Below are 27689 nucleotides of genomic sequence, written 5' to 3'. Positions count from 1 at the left end.
ATTCAAAGTCCACGATGCCTACAGCCGGGGCGTCCATTCCATTCCCAGGTGGCGAACTTCTTTACAGAGGGGTTAAATAAACTGGTAGAGCGTTGAAAAACGTGCTTGGAACTGAATGGCGACTATATGAAAAAGTGATGTAGATACCGTATATACTCGTGTATAGCGCGCCCTTTTTTCCCCTCAAGTAAAGGAAAAAAATAAGGATGCGCGCTATACACGGAAAAAGAAAGTGAGTAGATGAGGCGGGGAGGAGTGGAAGTCGTTAACTGACGGTGACGTTTCTGGCCAGCCCCCCACACATACGCACAAGCAACAAGGCCTCTCTTTCACACACACACGCACACACACAACCTGGTCTCTCTCTCTCACACACACACACACACACACGTGCGCGTGCAAGCTCGCAGGTCTCTTGTTTATTTTTAGACCTCCCCCTCTACAGCTAGTAAAATAAAAGAGAGAGAGAGAGAGAGAGAATGTTGACACCAGTCCCCCCTCCCACTTCCTTCGCTTCGTCTGAGTCATCTAGTCCTCCGTGTCACATTCCTGCCTGCCTCCCTTCCTCCGGCCCATGTACCAGTTGTGACGATACAGCGCTTCATTATCTTCCGTCTACACAGCAGAGTTTAAGTATTTTCCTGACGCATCACCACACATCAATTTAAATTATCATTTGTTTAATACGTAATTACTTAACAGGTACCACAAAATGTTAGTACAATTTATTTACGGAAAAAAAAAAATTTTTCTTTGGAATTTGTTGCAAAAATCGTGGTGCGCGCTATACACGAGTAAATACGGTATGTATTACCGTGATTTCTCGCACAATCGTCGCACTTTTTGTACTTAAATCAAGTTTGAAAAGTAGGGGTGCGACAATTAAGTTTAAAAAAAAAATTTGTTAGGTGAAATTCATAAAAACATAACCCATTCATGGAAAAAAAAAGTATACAAGAGCACGCCAAACAATTTATATTAATAATTCATGCAACAAAAACCTTTCTTTAAGTTTAAATAGAAAAACAAAATCTGTGACCCGGATGTAAGCTACTTGAATCTGTGACGTGAACTAACGCGTATTGTCGTAGTCCACACTTACCACGAAAGAGAGTGGGCTATCAAATGTAGTTAACTCGGCACTCGACAGAGCGCGTGTTGCGTGCAATTGGCGAGATATCAATATTCGACTACGTGTGCGTGCTCTATACGGGAAGCAACAAAACCAAACACGAATGATGCCAATTAGCGCTGCCTACATTTTTGTAAGCGGTACACTGCGGCGACGCAGACGAACAAATTAAGGTTATAACAATTAAAAAGTCTTTTAAAAGAAAATTTACACATCAGACAACTTCGTATTTCTGTTAATTAAATAAGTAAGTGGTAATGTCCTAATAAATATTAGATTTCTACTTTAAAATATACATTGTTTTATACAGAAACGATACGTACACAAAGCGCTCAGAATCTAATAGCGGGCCCAAAAACATCATGGGACGTTTACGGGAGATTTTTTTTTAAATTCAAATTTTGACGGCCTAAAATATGAGTGCAAGGATTATGCGCGTGCAATGATTATGTGAGAAAAGAGGGTACTCTAAAACCTTCAACAAAAACCTTTTTTTCCATTAATATTTTTTTTTTAATAATAAACTGTATTTACTTTCCAGACATCCTCATAAAAGTGTGTTTGTCTGTAGTTCTTGTAGTGCAGATAAGGTAAGGCCTAGAACCTTGAAATTTTGTTCAGAGATCATCCATCTGTTTGCACCACAATGTTTTTTTTTTTAAATTCATTTTATTGTCTTTCTTAGTGATCTTCGACCATGCTTTCCCAATAATCTCCACAACAATGACCAATGCATTTATCGTATTATATAGTTGCTGTTTAATTGTTTGTGACACAGATACAAGAAAATATGAAATATCAAAATATGATATGCACAAAACCCTCTATCCATATTCCTGTTATTAGTTTTAACAATCACTTCTTAGTCTGTTAAACAATTTATAGGTATAGTTAAATTTTCAAATGAATGATTGTGAATGAAGGATCACAACACACAACTCAGTATGAGAAATGTTTTTCTGCAGTATGGTAAAACTAAAATAATTAAATGTATATTCATACTTACAGTATATATCTAGCCATAAAAGATTACAAGGACTCTTACTCATGAAGACATAAAATACTACAATAATAGAAAAACTATGCAAATTACTATACCTATGTGCACAGTATGTGAGTAGCCTTCCTTGTTAGGACAAATATTTTAGGAGTGATGTCAGATTAAGGTACACACAAGATTTTATTAATTAGGATTAAGCAAAAAAACACTTAAAAAAAAAATTAAAAAAAATGCAAATGACTATAATTTCACTGTTGAACTTTAATACTCAATATAACCAGACATATGTTTTAAAAAACAATAAATGAAATAATATACTTTCAAATTTACATGATAATGAATGCATACGTTCAACACCCTACTAGTAATTATACAATTATTACAATCAATAACAAATTCTAAATACGTAGGTAAATAATACCTACATATATTAAATACACATACAGTAGCGTCCTGCTAATCCAAACTAATTGGTGCACACACCTGTTTGGAAATGATATTTTCAGATTAGCGTAGTTATTGCCATAATATAAGAGTGTGTAGTAAAATATATATCTAAAAGCATTGAGTTATAACAGAACAGAACACAGCCCATCCAGAGTTGGACAAGATTTGGAATTTTGGTTTGGGAAAATATTGGGCAGGAAAAGGGATGGGAATTATTTGAGTTTACAAATTTCAAAAATTCCCATACTATTTCAAAGGAAAAATGTTAGCCTTGTTTTTTGCATAGTCTCAAATCTAAAATTTATACATTGATAGAGGCAGGTAATTTTAAAGGACTGCAAAATTAAAACACAAAGCCTAATTGGTGAGATAGTGACAAAATTAGCTCATATTTAACTCATGTACATTATTTACGGTGGCCACGTACACATTCACCAATATTACAAACATGTTTACAATGAATTTCCACTTGATTCTAGCACTTTTTTTTTACATTTGTTTAAATTGCTTTTAAGGCACAAATTAAGTCTCAACGTCTATAGTGCCATACATAAATGCAATAAGTTGCTACTGTGTGAAAATGGTGGTAGATTGATAGTAACTATTGATTTAACATAGGTTAAATAAATTTATTCACATTTTGACCATAGCACTACAGTTCCCATTCTACACATTTAATGTGTCTAAAATATGTATTTTCAATTGTGGATGAGATAATAACTTTGATTATTTGGTGCATGTTTCAAATTCTGATTAAAGTGCTTGTTTTTGATTGTGCCTGTGAATATTTTTCACACCACCTTTAATATTTTAAGTTTGAACTGCTAACAATGATGCATTTCCGATTGCATGTATATATTCAATCAGGTTAGAGTGTAGTACTTTCTTTGAAAATATTTTAACAATAATATTTAAACATGGACATGTACACTACTGGAATAAAATAGTGGAATGGGAAAAAGAAATTTCTCGTGCAAAGTTTTAAGAACGATACGTACTATAAAAACTGGGATCCCACCCAGCTGTACCTAAAACACTTTTAAAAGCACAAAAAGCATTGGGCCAAGACTTCAAAAATAGTTTTTAATATACAAAAAAATTCAATAATTTTTTGTTACTTACACCTGAAAACTCACTTGGATTACCCAGATTTTCAGATTAGTGGGGTTCGGATTAGCAGGACTTTACATTTATCTTACATTTAACTGAACAAAAAAGCTACAACCATTACTAAGATAGGCTTAACTTTTAAAAATGAAAATTTGTGACCTTGAGAATATAATTTTAGCTGTAAACACGTACTATAAAAACAAGAAAATATACTATATTTTCTGAGATATTAAAGAATTAAAGATATACATTAAATTTGACATACTAAATTTGACACAGTACTAACTAAAATATTAAGGTCAAACCTACTTACCCACGCATATTGATCTTAATCACATTTTAGTTTTTAATTTAGAATATGTTGTATATCATCATCAAATTGTTACACAGACTTTGTAGACATGCAAACTGCTAATTAATCATGATAGCCTGCATAGGTACTACTAAAAATATGAATTTCCTAATGTTCTCCAAGATATTGTGAAATGTGTACTGGTACCAAATGTTTATTCAGTACCTATCTGTAATTTTTTTTTCAGGTCATATTACATGCATTTAAATTTACTAAGTTAATTCAAACAATCAAACATAACGCAAAATAAAAAATCTTAAATATAATAAGTTCTGGCATTAATGACCAAGTTTATCAAGATTAAGTTTGTTCCTGAAAATTCGTTGTATTAGTTTTTTCTTTAGAAATTCACTGCTTTTTAATTTTAATTACATCAAAACAACTATATTATATTAAGTAAAGCACTAATAAAAAATAGTTTTGCTAATATTAAAATATTAATTATGTTGATTCTAAAATTTTCAGCACAGAAAATGTTTCGGGTAATGTATTTAACGTGCTTTCTTGGAACATAAAGTGAGAGTATTAACTTCTAGTAGCAATAATACAATTTTCCTTATTCAGGAAGGTCACTCTAGTGGCAAAATCAAATTCCAGGATTTTAAAGGTTTTCTTAAGAAATTATCTATGCTTTTAATAACGTAGTCACAATTTATTAAATGTAGCTAACAATGTTGGTTACATCAAAGCTGAAATCAAATGAAACCTTTACTATAAAATACAAAACATTTCATATTATGTAAAATAGAAAATATTATGATAAGATTATATGACTTCTGTGATAAAACTTGATTTCCTGAAAATAATTCAGTACATAGTGTATGCTGCTTAAATCATGACAGTAGCAATCAACAGCAAAACTTTACGAAAAGACAGCTTTGGTATAAATAATACAGCAAACCATACGGGCACAACAAAAATTACTTCAGCAGCTGCTAGGAATGAAAACAGTTCACACATTAAAAATCATAATAACTAACACCAACAATCAAAACTCTCACCAGTATTTTTGTTAGTTGAGCACTTTAAGTCTCTATAAAGAATTTTATCACAGTAATCTGCACATAATGATTTTTGAGTTGTGAAAGCTGTGTTTACCTGTCAAGCATATTTTTATAAAATTAACTAAAAATTATTAATACTGGCTGTAGAACAAACATATACAAAAACTAACTGTAATGGTAAAACTTTAACTAACATTTTTTTTTCCTTAGGTTAGCCCTTCAAAAAATCTATAAAAGGACACAAAAAAAGAATAATGGCACTATTTGTTAGTCTAGTTTATTCTACATTAAACATTACTTTAGGTTTTATTCTGCAATAGAGGCTCCAGTCATTCACGTGACAAATCAAGGTAATAGCTTTCAGTTGTAGCTTCTGTTTATTATTACAGTCAATGTAAAAATAAAAAAGAAACACGAGAGAAGAAAAACTGAGGGGTGACTTCGGAGACTTCTTCTTCCTCCAGCTAATGGTTGGCACCCGTGTGCCACACTTCTCACATCCGCTGCGGACCAGTAAACAGTACCTTCAAAATGTTGGTTTGACTGATACATTATGCAGTTTTTCAATTTAACTATTTGTAATAAGTTATGTGTAACGCTTCGGAACAAATAAAATAAATCTGTTAAGTATTTCTCTGCTTCAAAAAAAAATTCTATGTCATAATGTAAAAATAAGTAACTAATGACAGCTACAAGACTTAAAAAAAGTAAACTTTTTCCAATCTATTCTTATAAAATTGTGGTACAAACATTATGTTAAATAAACTACTTTCATTGACTTTAATATTTTAAAGATCAGGTATTTGCCACTAGAGTTAAGTTTTAATTGAAAATGCTGATTATTTTCATTATTTCAATTGCATATTATCTTGGTGTTATAAGGTATATTGACATGCTTTACGGTGTTATCTTGGTTTTATCGCAACTCACCAAATAATCTTGTCCCTAGTGACAGCTCTTACATCAACAAGACTGTTGTGTCACCAACTACTTTTTAGCTTGTGGGTTGAGCCCACACTTGTATATATGATGGTGTGACTGATGTTTCGGCATGTTGCAGCCATCTTAAAAGGTGATTAACAACTGAGGCCTGGTGTTCTGGCACAGCTGAGCTGTGATTGGTTCCTATGGGCGGCCATGACTGATGGAGGGCCTAGCCAATCAGGGATAGATCCACCAAGTGTGTTAGTGCAGCAGTCTTGACTTTAGCTGATTCCTGAATGGTGACCATGACCAATGATATTTTGAAATAGAAACTATACCAAAAAAACTACCAAATACAAAATCACTGTTAGTTCCCCTCACGTTCAAACCTACTTGTGGCATGACAGGTAAATAATGAATACCTTCTTTTATCGCATAATCGTCGCACCCATATTTTGGGCGTCAAAATTTGGATTAAAAAAAACTTCTCGCGTAAACGTCGCATGATGTTTTTGGTCCCGCTATTAGATTCCGAGCGCTTAGTGTAGGTATATTTTTACAGTATAAAACGGTGTATTATAAAGTATAAATCTACTATTTATTCGGAAATTAACTATTTTACTTATTTAATTAACGGAAATACGAAGCTGTCTGATGTGTAAATTTTCTTTTAAAGACATTTTTAAACGTTATAACTTTTATCTGTTCGTCTTCGTCGCCGCAGTGTACCGCTTATAAAAATGTAACCAGCACTAGTTGGCATCATTCATATTTGGTTATGTTGCTTCCCGTATAGAGCGTGCACACATAGTCGAATATCGATATCTCGCCGATTGCATGCAACGCGTGCTATCTGTCGAGTGCCAAGTTAACTACATCTGATGGCTCGCACTCTTTCATTGCAAGTGTGTACTACGGCAATAGTTACGCGTTAGTTCACGTCACATATTCAAGTGGCTTGCGTTCAGGTCACAGAATTGTTTTCTATTTAAAGTTTAATAAAGTTTTTTTGCATGAATTATTAATATAAATTGTTTGGCGTGCTCTTGTATACTCCACCTTTTTTTAAAAAAAAAAAGTACTTTCCTTTAAATGAATAACTTTATCTAACGAAATGTATTTTTTTTCCGCATAATCATCGCACCCCTACTTTCAAACTTGATTTTGGTATAAAATGTGCGACGATTATGCGAGAGAACAACAGCCCAGTCAATTAAAATCATTGAATGCAAAACCCTAATTTTACATGACATACACTTACTGGGTAAACTTTCAAGCCAGTACTTAAATAAAGAATTTTAGTGAAGGTATGTGGTTGAAAACAAAATTAACTATGGGATGTGTCATAATACTTTCTTACAAATGTTTTGCCGCGATACAAACAAAATGCCGTGTTAAGTAACTGATACAGTTTAATATTAAGGCATTTTGTAACCCAGTGTCAGAAAGTCTTTGTGTAAATGGTTGAAGAAAGAAAAAGTGAAAATACTCCTGAGAATTTAAACTATGCAAACATTAACAATGATGTTCAACATTTTCCAAACATCAACACATCACACATGCGTGAGCCACAACTGTGAAGTATAGCACCAACAATATGATTTGCAACAGCAGAATCTCATCACCACACACAACAAATCTGAAGTGCTCTGAGGCACAAAACATCTCCAATATTAACACAAAAACATGTTCAAAATGGGTACTAAAAGGTATCACATTGTAAAATATAGTCAGGATTAAAACTTATTATATTTAAAATTGTTAGTAACAACCAGGGAAACAGTTACTTTTAATCTGCATCATATGTAGTACCGTATTTACCAGTATAAGCCGTGCCTTCGAAAAAGCCTCAAACCAAACTTTTAAAACAGAACTTATGACCATATTTCAAGTTTCTATTAAATGTCTATTCAGGACTTGTGTGATTATTCAAAGTTAGAATAAAATTGGTTTTAAGGTTTTTTGTAGTAGTCTTTTGTTTAAAGCACTCTTTATTCTTACCAGAAGAGTAATATTAAATGTATCAATTCTGCAAATATGTATACATCCCAACAGATATCACACAGTAAATATTTTATTTGTGTATTAAGTGTGAATAATATATTGACTGTCAAGTGAGGAAAAGGCATCATGAATGTTAAATGGCTACTGATCGAAGCTCCAACATCCCGACCATGAATAACCGAAATCAATGCTATGGTACTCAGATTATAACAAAATAAATCGGGATGTTTCTGAAGAAGCACAAGCAACAAATTCTCACCTTTCAAATAAAATAAAACTTTTATTACACTACACAAATCCCCCCCCCCATTTTCTAGTCAGGTGTAAGAGACTTTCCACGAGAAATATACTTTCTATGTGGAACACAATTTTCCATTTCCTGAACCTTTTTATGTTTTTTAATCATTATTCGGATTTTTCAGCAGCTGTAGTGATCGCGACCACAGTTAGTAATTATTGCAGAGTACAGTAGAACCCCGATTATCCGCGACTCGATCATCCGATTCGCGGATTAACCGTGATTTATGTCCATCAAGTCCAATTTTTTAGTTACATATAACCAATGAGTAATGACTCAATATGTATGTAAATGTTAAAATACTTTGCAAAATGTATGTTGGGCAAAGTACTTTTGACTCAGTCATGTTTATATACAAAGAAAGTTAAAAAAAATACTAGTCGATACATACGTATGTACATACTATTTTTGTGTTCCGTGTTACGTGAATAGATTATACACCGGTGCGCGATTCCATGTCCGCATGACCGGACTGTACACTCCCGCGCGCAGCACGGCGCCGTGCCACAGAGATTACCCGGCGCATGGAGACAGTCCATTAGTGTACGTTGTTGAAGCGTGAAGGTGGTGATCATTTTATGTATTGTAACAGTGATCTGCATTCCGACGGATTATACCGTAGTGTTGTGCGGAAGTGGTGAGCGTAACATTTCATCATGTCATCAAATGAACAGAAAAGAAAGCGAGTGGTACGGTCAATCGACAGCAAAACAAAAATTATGGAAAGATTTCAGAGTGGAGAAACGATTGCAAAACTTGCGACTGAGTTTGATGTCGGTAACACAACAGTGTGCAACATCATAAAAAATCGCGAAAAAATCCTTCAGTTTGCTTCACAGGCTGACACTTCAAGTGAATTAAATAAACGAAAGACGATGAAAGAATCCACATTTAGCAGCTTGGACGCTTGTTTGTTTGAATGGTTTCAACAGAAAAGGTCGGAGGGTGTACCACTAAGTGGCGTAATTTTATCACAGCAGGCTCAAATTTAAAAAAAAAAAAAACTAGGCCTGACAGAAGAATTCAGTGCATCGCGAGGTTGGTTGGCAAGATTTAAAGATTGTCATGGAATAAGAGAATTGTCCTTGGAAGGTGAAAAACTTAGCGGCGATACCGAAGGGGCAAGCACATTTAAAAAGGAGTTCCAGCGGATTATTGACAGACACAACTTAGTTCCAGACCAAGTGTATAATGGAGACGAGACTGGTTTGTACTGGAAGTGCTTACCAAGTAAAACACTTGCAGCATCAGCAGAAAAGTCTGCGCCTGGCCACAAATCGAGTAAAGAGAGAATCACAATCATGTGTTGTGCTAATGCTAGTGGAGAAGATAAACTAAAATTAGTGTGTGTCGGGAAAGCAAAACAGCCACGATCATTTAAAGGGCACGGAAATGAAATATTTTCCAGCTGATTACTATCACAATAAATCTGCTTGGATGACTCGAGAAATTTTTAAACTGTGGTTCCATTCCAAATTCGTACCACATGTTTCTGAATTTTTGAAGTCAAGAGGTTTGCCGGTCAAAGCAGTGCTTTTCTTAGATAATGCACCATCTCATCCAAATGAAAACGAGTTGAAATCAGCAGATGGGAATATTTTTGTATCCTATTTGCCTCCAAATGTGACTGCGCTCATTCAGCCAATGGATCAAGGTGTTATTGTAACATTAAAGAGACATTACCGACGAGAACTCTTAAACTTACTGCTGGAGGAAGATAGGGCAATGGTTCAGTTTTGGAAAAACATGAACTTAAAGGAAGCAATTTATCTTGTTGTTAAGGCGTGGGGAATGGTCTCAAAAGTAAATATAGTCAGATCTTGGAGGAAGTTGTATTGTGACATTGAAGGTTCAGCTGATAACTTCCACGGCTTTGAAAAAGAAGACATTGAGACGGAAAACTTTGCTGAGTCGCTTCAATCGACTATAAAAAACAATGAGCAATTTGTTCATGTTGATGAAGAAAACATATAGGAATGGCTACAAACTGACGTCTTGCTTCCTGTGTATGAAATTAAAAGTGATGACGACATTGTCAGTTCGAACACATGCGCGGCCGCCGATGTCAGTTCAAGTGATGAGGGCGACGGGGAAGATTTGACTCCAGCAATACGTGTGAATCTGCAAACTGCGTTAGAGTCAACAGAAACACTTTTACAGTTTATGGAACAGGAAGAAGATAGTGAGTTCTCAGATATTCTTACATTAAGAAAAGTAAGATTAGACATCAAACGAAAAATAAACAAGTCGCGACAGAAAAAAGTAACAGACTTCTTTAAAAAAACTGTAGAAGACTTAACATATTTTCCTTAAAATGCTTAAAATGTGTTCAAAGTTCTAAACATCTAGTTTTATAATGTTCTTAAGATAACTTTTGTAAAAGTTTGTACTGAATTCCTTTGTTTTAAATTGCAAACCGCTCCACTTAAACTCCTCACTGTGAATGTGTCACGCTGTTTGGGCCAGTAAATCATTTCTCTCGGTAACAGTGATGTCAGTAGTGACGAAGATAGTGGTGGTAGGTCTGATTCAAGTCTGGAAGGGATAGCACCACTGCCAGATAGTGATTAGGAGAGTACCAAATCGTAACACTATATTGTTGTCTTACGTTACGGTGCTATTTTATCGATTATTCAAAAAATAAACATTGTTTCCTTTTGTGTCGTGAAAGGTAACGGCACCATTTTCCTGTTATATTACTTCTCCGTTATTTTATTAGCACCGACTGTACTGAAGTTTGTGTGTGTTGCAACTAGTGCTTGGCACGCAAGATAAATTCAGCCTATCACTAGCTGACGCGGCGCAGTGATACGACGGTGTTTTTTATTTCAAAACTCAGCTAAGAGTGAACGGAGAATAGATACGACCCCTCACGGTTCCCGAGATTAGGGTCGTTATTTATATGTAATCTCCGAATGTCCACAGATGCAAGCATGACTCGGCTAACCGCGATTTTCGATTATCCGACTCACTCGTCCCCTTCATTAACACGGATAATCGGGGTTCGACTGTATTTCTCACAGAAACACACACAAACAACATGCAAGATGTCCGTCATACATTAGCAATAGCAGGGTTACCAACCTTGGAGCTTGATGGAATTGTGAGGTGTAGCCATGCGGCATTGTCAGGTTTCTAATAAGCAGCACACCATTCTTTTCCGACATACATCTTATGAAACATTAGCGGGTTATTCGGGTAAATACGGCAGTAAGTGCTTGAGAAATGTTTATCACTTTGCACCACCACTATGAACAGTACTTAGTTTTAGTATCCCATGAAACGTCTCTTTATTTTAGGTGTGAGCTATTTAATTTTGGTAGCATATATTCTATCTATTCAACATATTTTAGATTCAAGCTTAAATTTAATACTTAGATTTTGTACTTCACCTTACCAACAGAACCATACAATTTTACTCTTTTAACAGGTTTTCCCTAGAAATAAGTTTGAATTTTAAAATACCTCGAGAAACTTCTTAAAAGGGATTCACTATACATAAGAGCAATTTGAACCCTGATACACACACACAAAACACATGCATGGGATTACTCTACTTGTACAGAACCAAATCAAATTGCTTGATAAAAAAAAACCTAACATATTAACACATTAAAAAGTTTGAAAAACAAATGAGATGTACATTTCTTTTTACAGCTGACATTACTAACATTACTAGAAAAACCATAGTATTAACATGAGAATAGCTAATACACACATTTTTTAGATTCAAAACCACACAGAATAAGTTAAAAACTAAGTAAGTTAAGTAGTTCTGTAAAGACATACTGTTTTTACATTTAATCACTAATATACTCTAAATGTACATCTTAAAACAAAAAAAATAAAATAAAAATTATTTTTCAATTTATTTCACCTGCTTACATATCACATGATATAACAAGCCTAGTGACCTACCAATAACTTGATTGAGTATTCGAACTCATTTTTCAGTTGCATGATATGTAAAGCATCATGGTTAACTAGTAGAAAGTAACCATGTATGTATCAAGTTATCATCTAAAAATAAAAATATACAAAAAAATACCCAGGTCTTATTAAAATCTTTGTAAGCCATCATAAAATCCTAGAGAAATAAGGTACATTTAAAAGAGGAATTTTTTCTATGAGAAAATTACGTGCTATCAATTATTTTTTTTTGTTATTGAGAGAATTTACTCAATAATTTCACCATTTCACACCTGCCAACCCACAAGGTTTAAAAATCTTGAGGTTTGTAAAAGATTATCTCTAACTTCAGAAATTGATTGTGGATACAGTAAAAAATGTAAAAAAATAATTATTATGTATTATGTATAGTTAACGTGGCTAAAAGCAGGACTGCTACACAACTGACGGTGGGCAGAAGGAAACAGCCGGGAAACAGATATGCAAAATATTTATCTTTTTTTCTGTCCAACTACCACCTGCTTCCTGTTTAGTCAATTAGTTGGCTGCATTCAGTTTGAAAGTAGGCTACATGGCAATGGCTTTTGTGCAAAGCAATAACACCAGGAAATACGTCTGAATACGACTTGTTGGATATTGTCTTGTAATGCTTGAATTTACTGCCACTTAGTTCACGTTCTGACGTTGTGAAAAGCATTAAATTAACTGTAAGATGTACAACCTCACACCACTTAACACACCTCTTCGTGTTTCACTAGAAAATGTTAAACAGAAATCACCTCGTGGATGCAGATTGAAAAACAATATACGGATTAAAGCTGTAACGTTACAAGAACCCTGCCTTCCTAATGAAATATTTTTCTTTTAAACTATTTTTATGCATGTAAATATTTCTTAAAAAGTCTTTCTAATAATATTTTACCATTTGTTATAAATTTTAGGGTTGATATTTTTCACTTGCTGTGTGTTTTAAGAAGGTATTTTGTATTTTATTAGACATTTTTAATCATTACTATTTATTATGTAATTATTCACAAATAAGCAGTTGTATTAGATTTGTGCTTGTTTAGGCCTACTTTTTCAGGTTTTTCTCAATAAGTTGAATTTTGTCAAGTAATTTGTGTTGGGATTGCTGTTTTTAATGTTCATTAACGTGTTGCAATATAATTATAGATCACGGGACTGTGTCTGGGCTGGGGTGATGTGTAGAAAGAGAGGCATAAGAGACATGTAAGTGTGAGTGAGAAAGAAACAGTAATTCCCCTCAGAAATAGATAAAGACGGGAATTCCCCCACTGCGTGGGAACTGAGTGATAACTGCTGTCTCACGGTGTGGGAGAGAGAACGAGAATGGGAGTCCCCGATTTTGATGTGAAATTGAAAAGAGACAAATCAAGGGAAGCCCCGAGTTATGTGTGTACAGGATTTTTTTTATGTATTGTAATTTGTTCTGTGATTGGCTGGTGTTGGAGGGAGTGCTGGATACTGTGCTGTGATTGGCCGAAAGTTACGTCATGGTGCAATCCTTGGTCTCTCCTGAGACCAGTGTGTCGTTTTGGTTCCTCAGTCATCTACTGAACAGTGACTGAGGAGGTTTAGATTGATGAAGATTTAACGAGTAAATTTCGCAGTTGTGGTCCGGGCGTCACCGGTTTATAATCTACCTTATTTTCGTTATTTGGACACAATTAGAATTTTTTGACTACAGTCGTCGGTAATCGTAATCGCCCAAAACAGGTCTTACCAAAGTTTTTCACTGTTTCCGAGGACATTGTCCTTCGGCACTGTACCGAAAGTTGAGTGCAACTGCGGGACTTAACTTCGAACGGTTTTAACATTCAATTTTCGGCCAATCAGCGTGTGAATCAAATTAATGAAGCTTGTTTGTGAGTAAGTAAAATACTGTTTCAACTTGTAAATGTTGTCGCAAGATGGCGGCAAATGTCTCGTGAATTAGTAAGGTATAAATAAATAATCAGTGAAAAACATTTTGTGTACGAGAGACACAATTGAAATTCAACAATCGCCCATAACTATTTTCCTGAGTGAAACATAACCTCACTTTTTCAGCATCCGAATATGCAAGTGTACCTTGCGAGTAACCCTTCGAAGACCAAAACGTAAAATATCTGAGCTAGTCCGGCGGTCTTTGGAGTGTAACAAAGCAAAGCAACACAAAAACAAATAATAAACAAATTTGGAGAGTCATAAATTGACTACTGTTATTGAATTTGCTTCAACACTTTGATACCTGGTGGCAGTAATTATTGTGCTGGCAGTGCTAGTCATGCATCAAAAATATTATTCTAGTCTTCATGATTAATTTAGTTTGTGTGTGTAAAACAATTATGCAAACACAAAAAAAGTTAAAGTTTTTAATCATTGGGAAAAAGCGAGAGAAATTCACACTTAAGTTGCGAGGGTGTAAGAAGTAGTAAATAATTTTGAGCCTCACGACCAAATTGAGAGTTGGCAGGTATGGAATTCCTTTTCAAACACATTCAATATGAAAGATAAACCATGTTCTCAAATTTATGTACTACTATATAGGAGTAGCATAATACAAACAATTATAATAAATGAAAGAATACCCAATAAAAAAAAATCCAGTTAAAATATTACAGCATATTTCCAGCTCAGAATCATATGCACTTGGTACCTCATGTATAGGTCTGGACTTTCTCCTTGATGGCATATTAACAGAGGTACGAGTAAAAATACATTTTTTTAGCATTTTGGATAAAAGAAAATAGCATTTCATACCACATGAAAAAAAAAAAACGTATTTTCAGAAGTTTTAATTTATACTCTGTCATCTGTAATTATGTATTATGCATCTTCCCAACTCAATACAGAACATTTCCTAACATCAGCTATATAATTGGCAACATATGATATTGAATACGCAATGATAGTAATTTTGCAAATCACTGCTTTTGTTTTTGAAGATCAAATGTCATAGGCAATGTATAAGTGCAGAACCAGAAAAAAACTGTGCAAAAAGAAATGCATTATATTTTCTATCACTTAAATTTTACTAATATATTTTTTTTAGGGGTGGGCCACTCAAATCTTTAAATACCATAAAATCCTTGGTACTCGAAGGATTCAATATTCAAGGGCAAAGATTCAAAGAAAATTATTGGAGGAAATGGAGTTAATCAAAAATCCAACCATGATAACATGAATAGGGACCCTTTTATTTCGCGAATGGTTTATTCACGAAATGTTTATACAAGCATATAGGGTCAACATACCAACAATTTGTGTTATTTTTATTGTGTTACAAACCGTTTATGCGTCGCAAAATTCCGCGAAATTTCACGAAATTTGCCATTTTTCTCGTTTTGCGCGAAATAGGGCTAAATTCCTCTATTTCACGAAATTTCGCACGAAATAGTCAATTTAAAATCACTATTTTTAAGATTTGCGCAAGAATATGTTTACAAGTCAAAGATAAAACTCCACACTACACGAAAATATTTTACAGAACGACGCCTAGGCAAATCATTTTTTCACTTTATAATTTGATAATATAAGTAACTTCATATTTTAACACCATCGGGTTCAAGAAACGGGTTTATTACGTTTATTAACCTAACAATAACACAACTGTTTTGTTTTCATTCGTTGGCCAACGGGTTTCCTAACGGCCATAACAAGCCATAGAAAAGAAAGTACATAAACACTTCATCATGGCAACACCATGTTGAATTTTTTAATTTTTCGCTGTGAATCTTTACTTTTTTCTTTCAAACCCCATTTATACGGAAAAAAGTCTTAATTTTCTAGAACATTCACAATATACCGTATTGGCCCGAATATAAGGCGACCCCGAATATAAGGCGACCTGCAGTTTCAGGAGGCCAAACAAATGTAAAAATAATTTTTGGTAGAAATTAATGTGAAAATTCATTAGACATACATTTTGTGTTGATAAATCGTTTTTGCATTTATGTATAACAATTAATTTATATTTATCACTTTACTTATTTAAAATAAGTTTGAATGGCCTACCCTAAAAGTCAAAAGAAAACAATTAGAAAATATTTACACTTTTAAATATTACACTAGAAATTTTTTCGTGTTTACTCTAATGAAGCTGCATAATTGTCATCTTCAGAGCTGTTTATTTGTCTAGAGCTCGTTCCCCGCCGTTCCACCGATGTGTGATTGTTGATTTTTCACAGTTTACTGTATCTACGAATTTAAAATTTTTACAATGGCTATTAATCACTCTTAAAATACAGCATTTAACTTTCCGTTTGACTTAAGCTACGTATTACCACAGAACAAGGTGTATTACTATTTAGTAGTGTGTTTAACGTAAAAAAAGCAAACAAATAATGCATCTTGCCGGAACAAAACAAGTGGCTAGCTGACATGATGAAGCATACGGCCATGAATAACTTCGGTTACGTGACCGCGTATATTTGTCCATATTACTCTCTGACAGAGAGAGTCTGTTCTATGAATTTGAAAGAATAATCTATTATAATTATGAAAGGTTTTTACATAAATAAAGAGCGGATTATTAAAATAGCTTTTGAAGCAACGTACCAAATTCCTGTTAATATGGCGTCTTCGAGCGTGTTCGGCAATGTTCGTTTTACAACAAAGAAATATTGTGGAAAGACAGTTGGCAGCCGTGAATTTCCATACATTACATCCGAAATGTTTGTAAACGTAAACAATCGTTCTGAAAATAACTGTGATATTTTAGTACAAATATTTCAGTTAAAAATCTGAAGATAAATTACCGTAAATGTTAACACGCGATTGTACACAAAGTACAAATATGAATTGTGAAATAAAAGGTTGCCATTTTGAGATGCTTCAACATTCACGTTTTTACTCAAGAACAAATATTTTAATTTTCAACTTCAAACAATTGTAAATTACTGCAATATTAGGTGGATTTATTGTTTTTACCGTGTGAGGTAACAAAGTTTTAGTTAATATAAAAAATCGTGAACGTTTTGTTAAACAATGTTTCTACTGTAGCTTTCAGCTTGGAACTAATGTTTGCGGTTCTGACGTCTTGGGTGCGAAAATAAGGCGACTTCCAATTTTTGCATCTCTCGTTTATGTAAAAATGGTCGCCTTATATTCGGACCAATACGGTATCTGAAGTCAATACCGAATTACGGTAATTTACAAAAAGAACAATAATTTTACCAACATGGCGTCCTTCCATACAAAATGACATCCTTGATGTATTGTGAACAAAACTTACACACTTTATCTCGTCTTCTCTGAGACGTTCGGAGAAACAGATTTATCTTTGGCTCAGAAACTCCGGGTTTGTTTGTTTTGATGTTGCTTATTGTTGAATACACACTTTTTATATATTTTTTTAGATTGAAAAGTGGATTTAAGTGTTACTCTTGAATTTATATATTCATACATTTATCTGAAACAGTAATTTATCTAGTACTTTTCCCTCGAATGAAGCATGTAATTTAAACAACATTTATACAATTGCAATTCGCCATATCTAAACGTGTTACAAGCGTTTAAATCATGCCGAAAATTGTATCAATTTGCAACTGACGGATTTGATGCAAAGAAAAAAATATTGATGTGCAAATTTTGCAACTTCCCAACAAGGGTTTATATTAATATTACAATTTTAAATGTGTAAATGTTCAAGTGTTTATAATAGCAAGATGTTTTCAATATTATCTCATTATGAAAGTTAAAATTTAACAGTTAAGTTATTTTCACTTTTCCTGTATTCTCTCTCCCCCCCCCCCCCCCCTACATAAATGTACTACGTGTTAAGTGAAACAAATTTTATTTACCGCTTTATTAAAAATTTTGACTTTTTACACCGCTTCTACTGGTTTTTTTACACCGCTCTTACCAGGTTTTTTTACACCGCTTTCACTAGTTTTTTTGCACCGCTATTGGTAGTTTTTATTTACCATTTTTCAGGGTCCCTACATATGAAGTTTACTAGGGCAACTTTTTTCTTCCTATCCTGTTACTATTCCCCAAGATATTGTACTTTTAATATTTAATTATATAAATAAAATCACTATTATGTATTAATACTTTAATATTGGAAACTTCGTGGGCAAAACATTAAAAAGGTTAGAGTTTCAACACCACAGTTAAAATTTTTCATATCTTGTAAAATCTTTTATTTTTTACCATTGACACCTAGATACATATTCGAGGGGTTTACTCATGGTACTCTTTGGGATTCAAATGTAAGAAAACTGGGAATAGAGACAACACTAATTTTTGTACATCACTTTGAATCGTTCATCCTATTTATTTTATTTGTCAAGAACTAGAGTTTTTGACATAAAAAGACAAACTTCAAGGGCTGTCAAAATAAAATGGCTGGACCGATGTTAACGGACAAGCTTTAAACATCTGCCATCCTTATTCTCCCGGTCTTCCCCATTTCCAGCCCCCTGTCTTTCCTCCTCTCAGAGGAGACAGCTTAACCCAACATGTATGGTTTGGTTTTTTACGACAATTGGGAAAATTTTTGGCTCACGGCCTATGTAACTTAAATTGTTTATACCATACCCCCCTCCCTCCCAAATCCACAAGGTGGAGAAAGGGTTAAAGCTACCAATTTTTCGGTACCACGAAAAAATTTATATATGTACCTTCATTTTGACGCACTCCTGACGCAGTTTGACATCGCCGGACCTCATTTGAAAGGAAACTGTTAACCGCGTTATTTCATTCTGTCAACACATCCACGGAAGACATGAACGTATAATAATAAATGTTTATGATAACTGAAATTATAGAAGTTCAATTTACAACAGAGAATGGAAAAATATAAAGTTTTAACACAAAATGAAAATTACATTTACAGCCATGTAAGCCATGGAATTTAATTCTAATTGATGTGCAATTGTGACAAAACAAAATTCCCAAAGAAAACTTAATGGAAACTCTGGATTTTTGTAGAATAACCTAAACTTTCAATTTGGCATATCATCACAGTGAAAACAATATTTTGCATCTATTATCATTTATAGAATTTGCAATTCACACGTACCTCCATTTATTAATTACATTATAATGTTCGAAATTTGTACTTATACTATGTTAAAAAAATGTATAAATACATAAAATAATAAAAATGGTACAAAAATTAAAAACAAAAAAATATTTTAAATGCTACACATATCTCTTATACAAGCAGATTTCATAAAAACTGGCAATTTTTGACAAAAAACAAGGAAACAGTAGTACTGATTATTAGAGACCTGAAAAAGTATATATTTTTTCTTTAAAAATTATGTGTAATTTTTTCTCTAAAATAGATCTTTGTTTTTTATTTTCTCGACTTCACATGACAACCGTGGTTTCAAATGACAACTAAAACTATTTTTTGTTGTAAGCTGTGTATGAAAAATTATAACCATAAGCCAGGTTTTTTCAATTCTAACGATGATGGAAAAAATTCATAAATCACATATTTAATGCTTCGTACTGTTTTCATATTATCAGGTTAGATTTAAATTCCAAGAATGTCGGATCATGTTATCAAAACAATATTGTTATTTGTATCATTATACTCTCTGTATTTTGTATTGAAGTGTTCATTAGAAAGTTATTTTTGCTTATTTGAGCATGCCTAACAATAAGTCTCAAAATGTCTTAGCAAACCAATTTCTTTATTCTACATGTGGCAGCAGTTAAATAGGTATCTAAGTAAAAATATAATAAATTTTCTATAAACATTACAAAACCACTTAATAATTAAAAAAGAAAAAGTATTACCATAATGACAAAATTATTTCAAACACTAGATAATTTTAATTTATTTGTTGGCTAACTTTAAAAAAAAAAGCAGTACAACTAACATTTCAACAACATTTTGCATTTGAAAATGCCAAAATTAGTGTTATAATTAGTGTTATAGCAATTGCTATTTTTTTCAGGTCTCTACTGATTTTACAAATTGCACACACATATATGTGTGTATTTATACATACACACACAGAGCATGTTGCTTGAGAGTACTAGATAACATTTAGTTTGGCACATTAAAAACATGAAAATATGTATTTATCTATCAATAATGTAAGTTAATGTATCTAGTCTCTAACACACTACATTTTGATCCACAGAAAATACTGTATTAATTACCACCAATAAATCAATAAAATATGGCTCATTACAATGAGTTAGCTCACAACAGACTGTGTGATGATGTTTCTGTGTTTACCGTGATTATCAGATAGCTCGAAAACACCTACCAATGTTAAAACATTATTAAAAAATAACGCTGCTGTCTTTAAACAAGTAGTAGTTTTGATTATTAGTAGCAGATTATTAGAAGTAGCTTTGACTATGACTGTTTAGTTCATACTTCTGACACAATCACATTGACGGTAGAGACACAGACTTAAAGCGACAAAATATCACGAAACCCCGAAATTTACGTCAACCATTTGAATTGTCTAAAAGCGGAACTTCGCAAGCACACAAATTATTAGGTAGACGTGAGAAATTATGTTGTGTGCATAGCTGATGTAATACACGTGATGCTGGCCTGGTATCTGGCAGGGACAGAAGTGTTAATGAAATATCTATAGTCTGTCATTTAACACAACCTGATGATATAATGCTGCACTATACAGTAAGGAAAAAAAAATATATGAAGATTTCCAACTGAAGTAAATAACAAGGGTTATAAATTAAACATTACCTATTTTCCACAAAAAAAAATACTAATAGGAAGAACAGTTTTTATAAGGAATGAGAAAGAAACTGTAGTGTTTAAGGTTTAAGGAACAGGATGTTACATTTTGATAAAAGAGATGCAATGTTATCATCGCTTAAATTTCTAATGCTTCCAGATGGCTCATTGAGTCTTCATCTGCCTGAGGTAGACTTCTCTGACCTGGTTGCATGCAGCACACCGCCGAGCGCCTAGAGCCCACCAGGGCCAGGAGCAGTGCAGTCTGCCGTCACACCCGCGGCTTGCAGACGTGCCGTGGCACAACGGGCACACCCACAACCACCCGTCGCTCGGAGGTGGACACCCGCACAAAGTCTGGGGAGGCTGCCCGAGGGGGAGGGGAGTAGTGATGACGCTGCTGCGGCCGCCAGACACCAGGCTGCCCGAAGGGCTTGGGAGGGGAGTAGTGGTGACGCCAGGCTACTGGTCGCACGAGCCCATCGCCTCGAGGCCCCGGGCGCACTCGCGCAGCAGCAAGGCCTGGTCCAGCTCGTCCACGGAGGCGCTGAGCTGCGACTCCCAGGCGCAGCGCCCCTCCTCCCCCTCCACCGGCCGCACCGCCAGCCGCCGCACGCGCGCCCGCAGCTCCTCCACGTCGTCCTGCCGGAATTCCTCCTTTACATTAGTTCATTTCCGTCTACAAGACATCGGCTTAAAATTATGAAGTTTATTTATTTTACTCACACAAATGAAAGTACTAAAAGGATTGTAACAACCCAGATTACAGCCTTCCTCATACAATCCAGTAGTAATAATTTTTTATAATTTTTTTTGTTAAATTACAGGTTAGATGTAAAGTTTTTTTTCCTTTTAAAAGTTATTGTAAACGTAATTCTCAGGGTTTATTGTTTTTATTTTTAAAATTCATAAGTTTATATTTCAAGTATTTTTTTTTTTTTTTGCTGGCTTCAATGTGTGGGAAGGCGTGCTGACGTGATTCTCCTTTGTTTTTTCCACGACCGAGGATTTGTTTCACACGCTATGCGTGTGAGTCACGGTCAGGGGAGTGTGAGAAAGAGACAAAATCGCTGTGTCGTGGGAACAGAAGTAAGCATTTCGTGGAAGCTTCTGTGGCTATGCGCTTTGATTGGCTGCAAATTACGTCAGCGAGCCCAGGACACTGCCCGCACGAAGGGAAGGAAGGCTGTAATTCAGTCATTGTCCGAGCACCCGGCCGAGCGGTCGTTGTTGGAGCAGGCCGTGGCCGGGCGATGGCTCCGTGTATTATTTTTTTTACGTACAGTTTAGTTTATTTTTTTTTGTGTGCTCTGTTGTACGAAATATAGTGTGATTTATCCATGAATTAAAAAAACAGGTAATACGTCGAAAATTGTGTATAAATTTCTTCTTTCTTCGTGCCAAAATTTCAGATTTTTAGACTGCTCCTGAGAATGTATTTGTAAAATAACTGCTTCATTAAATCGGGGTTCTAGTGTAGATACAGACAGCAAATAAGCTGCTACTGTATCATGTGGTGTTAGATCAATTGTGACTATCGATTTATACATCGTCAAAACTATGACATTTACTTCTTTTAATGGCCATTGCAATGGAGTGTCCGCGTTTTGTGGTGTTGCAGTCAATGGTTGTTGACGTATATTTATTTTATCCCACTTCTGAAGCTTGTGACGAAATGATACAAATAATATTTTGTTTTCTCGTTTGAAATGAAAAATATGCCATGTTTTGAACTGTTCACGCAATTTATCTGTTACTCTTCAAAGAGTCGGCAGCGGAAAAAAAAAATTTATACTTATTTTTAGACACCTGCGAGTACTCCAAATTCGAGTTTTGAGTCGTGTTTTTTAGTAATACTCGAACTCAAGCTTGTGGCTTTTCAACAACTCGAAATTCGAGTGAGCTTTTCTTGCACTGTACCTTTAGAAGTAAAAAAACTCTCATAAAAACCGGGAAAATGCAAAATGAGGGAAATGTTCCAATTTTTTTTATCATCTCACTATATGGGAAACAATAAGAAAATATATACCACACTAAATAATATGTCAGAGACGGTTACGTTTTTATATATTAACTAGAACTTCACTATCTCACATAATTAAAATTATAAATATATCCAATATCTCCGTTCTTCATTATTGCCGAAAGTTAAACATGAAATCTGCTGTTCTTGTGTAGAGATGAGAATGTTGAAGCATCTTGATATAGCCACTTGATGCTTAAATTTTGTAACACGATTGATTTTTGAACTTTGTATTTAATTACGTGTTAAAGTTTTATTAATTTCAGATTTTTTGAGAAATAATACTATAAAACAATAGCTACCACCATCAATATAATTGTTTACGTTGAGGAATAGAAGTTAAATTGCCATTGCATTATTTGGATATTCATTGCAGCCATTTGACTTTTCAGAATGTTTCTAATGTGTTAAAATGAACATCGCCGAATATGCACGAAGACGCCATATTTATAGGAAACTAGTACGTTGCTTAAAACATATTTTAATAATGGAACTGTAATCCGCTCTTTTGTGTATTTCAAATGCGAGTTTTCACCTTTATTTTCATGCATAATATACATTTAAGATTAAAGGGGAACGCTAAGAAAAGTACTTACTGTATTAATTTTCATGTTTATGTCACCATACGTTTGGTTCATGGCCGTATGGTGTACAATAGCACGTGGCACAAAAAAAAAGTAAGTTGTTTACAATGGCGAACGAAGCTGTGGTGACCATACACTCATGCAGTAATGCTTAATAATTAAACTTCACTCTATTCATTTTGAGAATTTATTGTTTTCTCTAAATTTTCCGATGGTTTGCCACGAAATACAGCACTAATTCTACGTAAACAGTGGGAAATGCTTTTGCACAAGGCGGGAAAAGAATGCAATATTAGTAGGGATGGGCCGGTCGAATCCAGGATTCGTCGAATCCCTAGAATCCAAGGGATTCGAGGGATTCGACGAATCTGCGAGGATTCAAGTAACCTATTGGCGAAAACCACACACATTAGTAAACATTCAGCCAAGAACAAGAGAAATATGTATGCAGGGCCGCAACTGGGGCGGGGGGGGGGGGCAAGCGGGGCATACGCTTGACATTAAAAATACTAATGTGAATTAACATTAATGGTTGTTTAGTTCTAAAGTATTTATAATGTAACTGACCTGACCTAATCAACCATTTTTAATTATTAATTAGGCATTCACGAACACACGGCAAAATAAAAAAATGGCGATGGTCAAATGATAAATACAGGTCTTGTATGCTTAATAAGAACGGCGATATCTCCTAAAGTATTTGTAATTTCTTATCTCCGCCGGGTTTAATGAAAAGAGGAAGTAAAGAGCATAGAATAAAAGTATTTTCGGAATTTTTAATTTTTTTTAACAAATATCACCCAACTATGAAAATTAAAAAATTCGATAACTCCTAAAGTATTTGGAATTTCTTATCTCCGCCGGGTTTAATAAAAAGAGGAAGTGAAAGAGCATATAATAAAATACCTAACCCAACCCAACCTAACCTAACCTAATGTTTGGAGTGTGTATAGTGTACATAGGTATTTAAGTATTTTTGCTGACTTTACGTGTGCAACAAATTTGAGACTGAACATTCGAACATTTGAATTCCCGCGCTGCACAAGTAGCAGCGCCACCCCTTCACAGTTGGCCACCATGGTTCCAGATTTGGCAACACTGCCAAGGTTGGCAGCGCGTCGGACTTCCGTCAGGAAGTCAGTTCATCGTGTGCTTTCGTGATGGTAAGTGTGGCTATCGGGCCCGCTCACCATTGTTTTTCGTCTCGTAACGCAATCCGTTGCAATCGTTGTTTGTACAGTCAATTATTTTCGCGTGATGCGAACATTTTGGTCCTCCGGGCCGGATCTATTTGTGCCGGCGTCGCTTTCGTTGTTTCGGCGTGTCGTGTGCCGCGTGGTGAACGTTTTTGTGTGTAGGGCGAATTTCTTGAGTATGTAATTTTCTCTAACCTTTTGTGCTTCGTTGAACGTTGAGCTTGTCTCCGCTGTAGTTACTCGTGCGTCACCGAGGTAGCATTTACCGGCATACTTCTCACGTGGTGGTGTTTTAGGTTACGTGTTGAGTCATTGTACTACGTGACTATTTACTATGGCGGATAAACGGTCAGCGCTGATACGCGTGCGCATCGCAGAGAGTCGCCTGAAGCGGGCATTTGACCTTTCTCAAAGCGCGCGTGAGGACCCCTCGCAAAGAAACTTATTTCTTGCAACAGTGCGCGACTTGGAAAACATAAAGGAGCAGTTTGAAACTGACTGCGTCGCGGTGGAAGCAGCCATCGGCGAAACAGATGTGGACGTAGCTGAGCACGCTTCTCGCATGGAAGCTTTCGATGATAAATACTTCCAAATCAGGGCCGTTGTAGCCGGCATAGAGGACTCAAAGGTACAGCCCTCCAGCCAACCACAGTCTCAGGTGAGCAAACCACGTGTGGCCCTGCCGAAGATATCACTTCCAAGTTTTGATGGTAGTCCACAGCAATGGCCCAACTTTTCGAACTTGTTCAGTACACTTATCACCAATAATAGTGAGCTTTCCCCTGTAGAAAAGTTAGCCTATCTGAGATCTGCCCTCAGTGGAGAGCCTTTAGGGATGATCAGTTCCTTGACTATGTCCAATGCCAACTTTGATGTGGCCTGGAAGCTACTCGCAGGGCGGTATGAAAATAAGCGACTTGTCGTGGCAATACACGTAGATGCACTCTTGCACGCACCAGCTGTTACCTCTGACTCACCTAAAGCACTACGCCAATTGTTGACAAACATCACTGAGAGCATTTCTGCCCTGACGGCACTGGATGTGCCAGTGACTCAGTGGGACTTGATCCTGCTTCCTATCCTATGCAAGCGCTTAGATTCTTTTCTTCAGACACAGTGGGAAATGTCGCTTACTAATGAGTTCCCTACAGTGAGTGATTTCGTAAAGTTTTTGGAAAAGCACTGTCGCGCTCAGGAGGCTGTTGCTCAGTCACGTGGCAAGTCGTCAGGACTGCAGCCGCCCATGAGAAAATCTTCTCCACCATTCGCTGGCTGGAAGCAATCTCGTGGTCAAGCGCTGAATAGTTTAGTCAGCTCCTCACAGACCTGCGGTCTGTGTGGTGGCCCACATGCTCTTGTAAAATGCAGTAAGTTTAATCAAAGTGACCCTAAAGATAGGTATACCATTGTGAAAAGACAGGATCTGTGCTTGAATTGTCTTTCGCCTGCACATCGAGCCAAAGGTTGTCCATCGTCAGCATGTCGTCATTGTGGAGCTCGCCACCATACTTTGTTACATTTTAAGCAGCAACCACCCAAAGGCAGCTGTGCATCTCCAGAAGGCTTCAATGCTTTGTCAACAGAAGCTAATTCTGCGACAGTTGCCGTTACCGCCGCAGCCCCGAGCTGTTCTAAGACTGTCCTGTTGTCAACTGCTCAGGTAAACATCCTCGACCGCACTGGTACACCATTTGTTGTTCGGGCACTGCTTGACACTGCTAGCCAAGCTAGCTTCATTTCAGAGAAGTGTGTTCAGAACCTGCGGTTAACAAAAAGGGGGGCTCATTTGCCCATACAGGGCTTATCCAACACCCCTGTCAATGTGGCCAAATCCTATGTTTCAGTTGTTATCACACCAGTTGGCATCTAGGCGTCTCAGTTTGCGCTGGATGTTTTTGTGCTTCCTCGTATAACCAGTAGCGTGCCAGGTACAAAGTTGTCTGATAGGGTTCGTAAATCTGTGGCACACTTGCACCTTGCTGATCCTGCCTTTGACACTCCTGGTCCAGTCGACCTACTTATTGGTGCTGACCTGGTTCCGTATTTAATGAAAGGTGGAAAGATTGATGGGTCTCCAGTGGCTCTAGACTCTGTACTAGGTTGGATCCTGATGGGGAAGGTGGAAATTGAACAGACTTCAACCAACATGACATCCCTTTGTGTTTCGCTGGTGACCTCTCATCCCCCATTACCTGATGTCATGAGAAGGTTTTGGGAGATTGAAGAATTTCCCCTTGTGAAGCATCAGTCTCCCGAGGATGTACACTGTGAAGAGCTGTTTGTGAAGTCTTACACAAGGCATGAGACCGGCCGGTACAGCGTTGCGTTACCGTTTTGTCAGCCTGAGCCAGAGTTAGGGTCCTCTAGACCCAAGCCATTAATCGTTTGCTTCGCCTGGAAAGACGTCTCAAAGGGGACCCTGCCCTCAAGCAGAAGTATTCCGAGTTTATGGAGGATTATCTCGCGATGGGCCACATGGAAAGAGTCGCTGAGACAGAAATGGACTGTGCCCATGCCTTCTATATACCTCACCACGCTGTCGTGAAACCAGACAGCTCCACTACAAAGGTGCGCGTTGTTTTTGATGCATCAGCCAAGAGTTCCACAGGTGTGTCGCTTAATGATACTTTGTTAACAGGGCCAAAATTGCAGCAAGATATTTTTAATCTACTATTGAGCTTTCGTTTACATGTTGTAGTTTTCACGGCAGACGTAAAACAAATGTATCGCCAGATCCATGTCCATCGTCATCATCAGGATTATCAACGTATTGTGTGGCGCTCTAGTGACGCAGCTCCAGTCCAGGACTACAGGCTGAAAACTGTGACCTATGGAGTGTCTTCAGCCCCATTCTTGGCACTCCGCACTCTTAAGCAGCTGGCTGAAGATGAGAGAGAACAATTTCCCACTGCCTCTCGAGTGTTGTTGTCGGATGTTTATGTGGACGATGTTGTTACGGGTGCGCCGTCTGTGGACTCTGCAGTGGCCATGCAGCAAGAGCTCATCAAGCTTTTAGCGAAAGGGGGATT

At 36.0% G+C, this 27689-nt stretch overlaps 1 protein-coding gene across 1 annotated transcript in view; it reads right to left on the bottom strand.

The window, feature by feature from the left end:
- Positions 1–1867: 1867 nt before the first annotated feature.
- LOC134536555 (SH3 domain-binding protein 5 homolog) overlaps positions 1868–27689 on the bottom strand; it is a 125646-nt gene continuing 99824 nt past the window's right edge. The window contains exon 7 of the mRNA XM_063376308.1: positions 1868–21499. Coding sequence (XP_063232378.1) covers positions 21320–21499 — 180 coding nt within the window. The 3' untranslated portion in view covers positions 1868–21319. The remainder of the gene's footprint in view (positions 21500–27689) is intronic.

This window comes from Bacillus rossius, chromosome 11, assembly GCF_032445375.1.
Source record: "Bacillus rossius redtenbacheri isolate Brsri chromosome 11, Brsri_v3, whole genome shotgun sequence".
NCBI lineage: Eukaryota > Metazoa > Arthropoda > Insecta > Phasmatodea > Bacillidae > Bacillus > Bacillus rossius.
Note: the sequence above shows the minus strand (reverse complement) of the source record. Positions and strands in the feature narration are given on the sequence as shown.